General features: G+C 50.1%; 1 protein-coding gene across 1 annotated transcript; it reads left to right on the top strand.

The window, feature by feature from the left end:
- The first annotated feature begins 888 nt into the window (after positions 1-888).
- LOC145339613 (uncharacterized) lies at positions 889-6075 on the top strand. Its single transcript, XM_080184112.1, has 3 exons — positions 889-931; positions 4097-4250; positions 5502-6075. The coding sequence occupies exons 1-3, from the start codon at positions 889-891 to the stop codon at positions 6073-6075; spliced, it is 771 nt and encodes a 256-aa protein (XP_080040238.1).
- The last annotated feature ends 1529 nt before the right edge of the window (positions 6076-7604 follow it).

The raw sequence follows: 7604 nt of genomic DNA on the forward strand, positions 1-7604 counted from the left end.
GTAGATGAGAGATGGTTGGACTTTAAGATTCCAACGGAGTAGCAGCCCGTCCTTATCAGGCTGGGGAGGTGGATATATATATAGCTGAATCAAACGATACAACCAGCCTTCTACACCACTGCTAATCTCAGGAGGTGAGTGCTCTGAGCTGAGGAAGTATTGTGCATTGAATTGTAACAATGGATGTGTTATGTGTGATTCCAATGTTTGGGATGATTTGATGGTGCTGCATTGTTCCAGTCGAGCTGCTCACCTATCTGCCCTGTGCTGGAGGTTAATCAGGAGGATTGCCAGTGTCTGTTACACATGGACCTGGATTGAACTGGGACTGGGCAGTGGAGCCACTGGGAAGATGGACTATCTACGGAGGCCGTACAGAGGGTGTTATTGGCTGGCCCAGCATCTACTGCCCATCCCCGAGGGCATTTTACGAATCAGCCACATTGCTGTGGCTCTGGAGTCGCGTAGATTCATGGAATCCCTGCAGTGCAGGAGGAGGCCATTTGGCCTCCCACCCAGGCCCTATCCCCGTGACCCCCACGCATTTACCCTGCTAATCCTCTGACACTAAGGGACAATTGATCTAAGCCATCCATTTTTGGAGTCTGGGAGGAAACCCAGGCAGACACGGAGAGAACATGCAGACTCTGCACAGTCAGTGACCCAAGGTGGGAATCGAACCCGGGTCCCTGGCGCTGTGAGGCTGCAGTGCTGACTGCTGTGCCACTGGGCCACCTCACGTTGTCCGATGTAAGAGTCGTTATAACAGATAGTGCAGTACGGACGGTGGTCAGACCTGGATCAGGTAACGAGGTGAAAAATATTCATGTCTCTCTATCTTTTTGGATCTTTTCTAGTTTTGCAATTGAACCCGAAGCCTCCTGCACCATGAAGTGGATCAGCATCATCCTGGCACTGACAGTCTTGACTGGTGAGTAACACTGGAGCTCCTGTTCCCAGGAGGGGAGAGTAGGTTCGTGGCACTGTTTCTATTCTTACAATCCAGAGATCCTGAGTAATGCTCCAAAAGTGTGAGTTCAGACCCCCAGCAAGGCAGCTGAGGGAATTTAAACTCAGTTAGGAGGTAAATAGTGTCATAAGCATGGTGGCACAGTGGTTACTATAGCTGCCTCACAGTGCCAGGGACCCATGTTCGATTCTCAGTCTGGGTTGCTGTCTATGTGGAGTCTGCACATTCTCCCTGTGTCTGCGTGGGTTTCCTCCGGGTGCTCTGGTTTCCTCCCAGTCCGAAGACGTGTGGGTTAGGAGGATTGGCCGTGCTAAATTGTCCCTTGGTATCAGCGGGCACCAGCTAGGGTAAATGCATGGGATTGTGTGGATGGGGCTTGGGTGGGATTATGGTCGGTGCAGGTTCGATGGGCTGAATGGCCTCCTGCTGCACTGCAGGGATTCTATGATGGTCCTATGAAGAGACCCTTCGGCCCATCAAGTCTGCACTGACAAAACTACACTCAATCTAGACTAATTCCCCTTTCCAGCACTTTTTTACTGTTTATTTATTAGTGCCACAAGTAGGCTTGCATTAACACTGCAATGAAGTTACTGTGAAAATCCCCAATTCGCCACACTCCTGTTTGGTTACACGGAGAGAGAATTTAGCACGGCCAATGCACCTAACCAGCACATCTTTCAGTCTGTGGGAGGAAACCAGAGCATCCGGAGGAAACCCATGCAGACACGGGGAGAACATGCAGACTCTGCACAGACAGCAACTCAGGCTGGGAATCGAACCTGGGTCCCCGGCACAGTGAGGCAGCAGTGCTAACCACTGTGCCACCTGGGTCATACGACATTTTCAACTCCTCATCCACGTACTTTTTAATGGATGTGAGCTTTCCCACTTCCAGCACACTCCCGGGGAACGCATTCCAGGCAACCACCACCCTCGGGGCGAAAAAATATTTCCTCAACTCCCTTCTAAACCTCCTGCTCCTCATCTTAAATTTACACCATTAAAATCGAGAATTAGAGTGCTGGCTTCATTAATAATGGCCTTTGATTGTTGTAAAAACGCATCTGGGTCACTATCATCCTTTAGGGAAGGAAATCTGCCGTCCTTACCTGGTCTGGCCTACATGTGACTCCAGAGCCACAGCAATGTGGTTGACTCTCAGTTGCCCTCTGAAATATCCTGGCAAGGCACTGAGTTGTATCAGATTGAAAGAATGAAAGATTGGTGTGGGGTTTTAACAACACCACAGACAGTCCTGCAGTTCAACAAGATAGCAATCACCTCAGAGGTTTTTCTTTCTTTTTATTCATTTGTATTTATTGCCCGTCCCTCGTTGCCCGAGGGCAGTTGCGAATCAACCCCATTGCTGTGTATCTGGAGTCACACATAGGCCAGACTGTGTAAGGACGGCAGATTTCCTTCCCTGAGGGGCATTAGTGACCTAGATGGGTTTTTCCGGCAATGGTTTCGTGGTCATCAGTAGACTCTTAATTCCAGATTTTTTTTTTAATTGAATTCAAATTCCAGCACCTGCCATGGCGGGATTCGAACCCGGATCCCCAGAACATTAGCTGCGTTTCCGGCTTAATAATCTAGCGATAATACCACAAGGCCATCGCCTCCCTGTGAAGGGCAACAAGTAACGCCCATCTCCTTGGAAATGAGTGAATAAAAACTGTTGTACTTGTTGGCCTCGCCTTGAAGTTTGAACTTCTGTGAATTGGTCATGTAGGTGTGGTCACTGTGCTGGCATTAAATTGGGTATTCAGGATTGGCAGGGGGGGTGGGTTCCAGGTGAAATATTGACCCTCTAAACCCCGCCATTGCTCTGGGAACGTTCTGCTCCCACCCCGAGTCCTGTCAGGATAGCGAGGCTCATCGATCACCTCCGTTACCAGCACAGGCTGCCAATCCCAGTGCCAGCGCCCAGGGAGTGCTGCAAGGTGGACACTCATGAGGCCATTGGTTGGAAGAAGAGCAGAGGGTGGGGATTGGTGGGGGATGGGGGTTGTGCGATCCGCAGGATCGTGTGAGGTACATTTATTTACCCCTCAGCCAATATCCCTGGGCAACAGAACAGCTGATCTCAGCTATTCTCACAGGGCGGTTTGTGGGATCTTGCTGTGCGTACTTTAGTTGCTGATGTTCCCGCAGTGACTGCACTTGAGCACAAGCACTTCAAGTCACAAGAGGTGCTTAAAAACTCCCGATTCAGTGACTTTATCCAGCCTGCTGTGAGGGCAGCTGACAGCGGCACGCTTTGCGTGTCAGCTAATAAACCAGCTTCACTCTGTCAAGCCTCCAAACATCCATAAGTCACACAGAAGCGGAACAGTTCACTTATCTGAGTCAGAACAAGCGATCTGCTCGCTCATGTGACCCTCTGGAGCGTCTGGGATGTGAGCCAACGGCCTGTGCAACACTCTTCCAGCATCTCAAACAGATCAAACTGTGGCTGCCATGATTTGTTGTGGGATCCTACTGTGCACAAGATGGCTGTCTACCGAGCTAATTGTCTCAGCACCTTAACACGATTCGCTGTGTCAACACGCTGCAGGAATAATAGTCTTCGCAACGTATTTAGTTTTTAAAATTTATCTCCTCCAGCCCCCTACAACCCTTCGTAGTTCTTTAACCTCCTCCAGCAACTCCAACCCTCCCTGTATCTGTAACCTCCTCCAGCCCCTACAACCCTCTCTATCTCTGTAACCTCTTCCAGTCCGTGCACCTTCTGAGATCTCTGTGCTTCTCCAATTCCGGCCTCTCAAGTATCCCCCAAATTCCATCGCTCCACTTTTGGCAGCTGTGCCTTCAGTTGTCTTGGGGGGAGGCCCCTAAGAATAGAATTCCCTCCCAAAGCTTCTTCATCTCCCTCTGTCTGTCTCTCTCACTCCATCCTAGAAAGACATTACTAAAAACTCCCTCTGTGATGGAATTTCTCCTAACATAGTTCGGGGTCAAATTCTGTTTGTTGATCGCTCCGTCTATACCTCCTTGGGACGTTTCACTGTGTAACAGGTGCTATATCAATGCAACTTGCTGTTGTAGCCCTCATGGTTAATCCAGCCTCTGAATGGTGGTGACCCTGTCCCCTGACCCGGTGACCTTTCTGTTTTCCCGCAGGGTCTCAGGCCTTTAAATTTCCATGGCAACACGAGCACCGCACCAGGTTCGAGGAAGCTAAAGCTGCATTCTGGGACTATGTTAGCCAAGCAACAGACATCGCTCAGGAAAACCTGGAGATCATCAAACAGTCCGAACTGGGAGCTGACATCAAGTAGGTTCACTTTCCCATCAGATAGAGAAGAGTTAAAATATGGAACGGAGAAAGACTCATTCACCCTACCTAACTCTCCCATCGAAGACCATCCCTCTAATCCCCTAACTCTCCATCGGAGACCGTCCCTCTAATCCCCTAACTCTCCATCGAAGACCATCCCTCTAATCCCCTAACTCTCCATCGGAGACCGTCCCTCTAATCCCCTAACTCTCCCATCGAAGACCATCCCTCTAATCCCCTAACTCTCCATCGGAGACCGTCCCTCTAATCCCCTAACTCTCCATCGAAGACCATCCCTCTAATCCCCTAACTCTCCATCGGAGACCGTCCCTCTAATCCCCTAACTCTCCCATCGAAGACCATCCCTCTAATCCCCTAACTCTCCCATCGAAGACCGTCCCTCTAATCCCCTAACTCTCCCATCGAAGACCATCCCTCTAATCCCCTAACTCTCCATCGGAGACCGTCCCTCTAATCCCCTAACTCTCCATCGAAGACCATCCCTCTAATCCCCTAACTCTCCATCGGAGACCGTCCCTCTAATCCCCTAACTCTCCCATCGAAGACCATCCCTCTAATCCCCTAACTCTCCCATCGAAGACCGTCCCTCTAATCCCCTAAGTCTCCATTAAAGACCATCCCCCTAATCCCCTAACTCTCCATCGGAGACCGTCCCTCTAATCCCCTAGCTCTCCATCGAAGACCGTCCCTCTAATCCCCTAACTCTCCATTAAAGACCCTCCCTCTAATCCCCTAACTCTCCATCGAAGACCATCCCTCTAATCCCCTAACTCTCCCATCGAAGACCGTCCCTCTAATCCCCTAACTCTCCATCGAAGACCATCCCTCTAATCCCTAACTCTCCATCGAAGACCATCCCTCTAATCCCCTAACTCTCCCATCGAAGACCGTCCCTCTAATCCCCTAACTCTCCATCGAAGACCATCCCTCTAATCCCCTAACTCTCCATCGAAGACCATCCCTCTAATCCCCTAACTCTCCATCGAAGACCATCCCTCTAATCCCTAACTCACCAAAGACTGTCCCTCTAATCCCCTAACTCTCCATCGAAGACCATTTTGGTTGGGCCTTGCTATTTGTTTCTGTTCTGAGATTATCTCCTTCTTGAGAAGTGAATTAGTGACTAAATTGCTGAAATAATTGAATGAATGAATGGAGTTAACGGAAGAATTGATGAGTTATTCAATTGAGGAACTAATCGCTCTTGTCCTTCTCTCTTTAATCCAGCAATCGGATCTTACAGAGCATGGACAAAGCCAATCTCTACGCCCTGGCATTCAGCAATGTGATGAACCCTCTGGCCCAGGACCTGGTGGACAAGTTGAACACCAACGCTGAGATGATGCGACAGCAGATTGTGAGCAACCTGCAGGACGTGAACCATCGGCTGACCCCATACGCTGAGGAGCTGAACGAGAGAGTCAGCCAGGGCCTGCAGAACCTGCAGAAGACCCTGAGCGAGCAGATGGACCTGGACGCCGAAACCATCCGCCGCGACCTCTCTGCCGGAGTCGAAGAGCTCCAGGAGGCGATCCAGCTCAGCATGGAAACCTTCCGGGAGAAGACGGCGCCTTACTCCGAGGAGGTCCAAGCCAAGGTGACCCAGGGCATCGAGCAGTTCCGTCAAGGCCTCATCCCCTTCGTGTCCGAGCTTCAGGTTAAGATTGTCAAGAAGGCCCAGGAACTTCAGAAAAACCTGGCGCCCTACGCGGAAGACCTGAGTGGAAAACTCCAAACCTATGACCAGCAAGTGCGGGAACAGCTGAATTCCATGTGGGAAGACACAGAAAAGGATGTCTAACTCCTTCGTTCTCCCATTAATAAATCAATCATCTCTCCCCAAGATTCCCTTCCTCTCTATTTCCATCTCAGCCATCTTGAACTTCCTGATTACCCCCTTGGCGAGCAATCCCCACCCCTCCGCGTTGTAAATTCTCCTCACTCTCTGCAGCTAAGGGTGACTTCTGGACAAATTTGAAATAAAATTTTAGTGTTGGGGCATCATAAATACGGTTCGCCTCCTTTTGTTTTCCCCCCCCTTTTAGCCACGAAGGTAATCAGTTTCTCCTTAGCGACCTGCCGTGCCTGGGGACCATGATGCTCCTCACTCTAATCCCCCCAGTATGTCTTCCTAGTCTGGGGAGGGGTGACAAATGGACAGTGATGGGCTCAATTGCCTTGCCACACACCCCTTACTGTTCCATCCCCCGATTACCCCCCTCACCACATCCCTCCCCCCTCTAGTCCATCCCACACACGGAGCAGGACGGTGGCACAGTGGTTAGCACTACTGCCTCATAGCGCCAGGGGCCTGGGTTCGATTCCGGCCTTGGGTGACCGTCTGTGCAGAGTCTGCATGTTCTCCTGTGTCTACATGGATGCCCCAGTTTCCTCCTACAGTCCAAAGAGGTAGGGGTTTGGCGGATTGGCCATGCTAAATTGACCTTTAGTGTAAGGGGGATTAACAGGGTAAATATGTGAGGTTACGAGAGCAGGGCCTGGGCAGAATCGTGGCCTCTCTTCTGCACTGTCGGGATTCCATGATCCTCCAACCAGGATAGGCCGTGCATGAGAATACAGGGGGTGCGGGTTACAACTTGTGACGTCTGCTCCATCGATCTGGGTGCCATTGGCTGCTTCCTGCACGGCCTTCTGGGAGAGGAAGGACCCATGCTTAGGTATCCCTGGTGAACGCCCGAATGGCAAATAGACAATCAGTTTACGGAAAAATCACCATGAAGGCAAAATGACAGAACCAAACTGATATCAGTTACGTGCAATATAATGGAAGGGTTGCTCCAATATGAATGGTTGAATAATTACAATGAGCCGCAAAATAGAGGTGCCATTAACTTATAGAATAAAAATGGAAGGTTCAATTCATTCTGATTAAAGTTTAAATGCAGTCAGAGTTATCTGTCAGTGGATTCATTAAATTCCTCAACTGTTCACACGCTGCTTTGGAGTTTTATAGAGCAGAGGGCTGGGCTATTTTATGGTCTAGTCTTTCTGTTATTGGTAAATGGTTTCCTCAATGCCACTGCCCATTTATTCTGGTGCCTGTGTGCCAATGATCCTGGCAGTGAGAGGTGGCATTGGAGACGTTTCCTACTGAAGTCTTTGTTCAAACACAAACACAAGTTCGGTTGTTTGAGCTTGTCAGGGAACGCATTAGCCCGGGATCAGTTACAGGCCCGGCCTCTGAACACAGTGTTCCCATCACAGTGGGTAAGTCGAGAACCTCCAGCCAGCCTTTCCTCTATCGGGCTTGCGTAACGTTTACAAATTGGCCCATCGGACACCCTGGAGGGAGGGTAACGCGTGAAGTCA

The sequence above is a fragment of the Carcharhinus amblyrhynchos genome, unplaced genomic scaffold (genome assembly GCF_965287045.1).
Source record: "Carcharhinus amblyrhynchos unplaced genomic scaffold, sCarAmb.v2.hapA scaffold_569, whole genome shotgun sequence".
Taxonomy (NCBI): domain Eukaryota; kingdom Metazoa; phylum Chordata; class Chondrichthyes; order Carcharhiniformes; family Carcharhinidae; genus Carcharhinus; species Carcharhinus amblyrhynchos.

Bases quoted from the DNA above. Each gene is read 5' to 3' on its own strand.
- LOC145339613 (XM_080184112.1), top strand. From the start codon at position 889: ATGAAGTGGATCAGCATCATCCTGGCACTGACAGTCTTGACTG. The intron at 932-4,096 runs GTGAGTAACACT...GTTTTCCCGCAG, and splicing joins GGCACTGACAGTCTTGACTG to GGTCTCAGGCCTTTAAATTT. The intron at 4,251-5,501 runs GTAGGTTCACTT...TCTTTAATCCAG, and splicing joins GAACTGGGAGCTGACATCAA to CAATCGGATCTTACAGAGCA.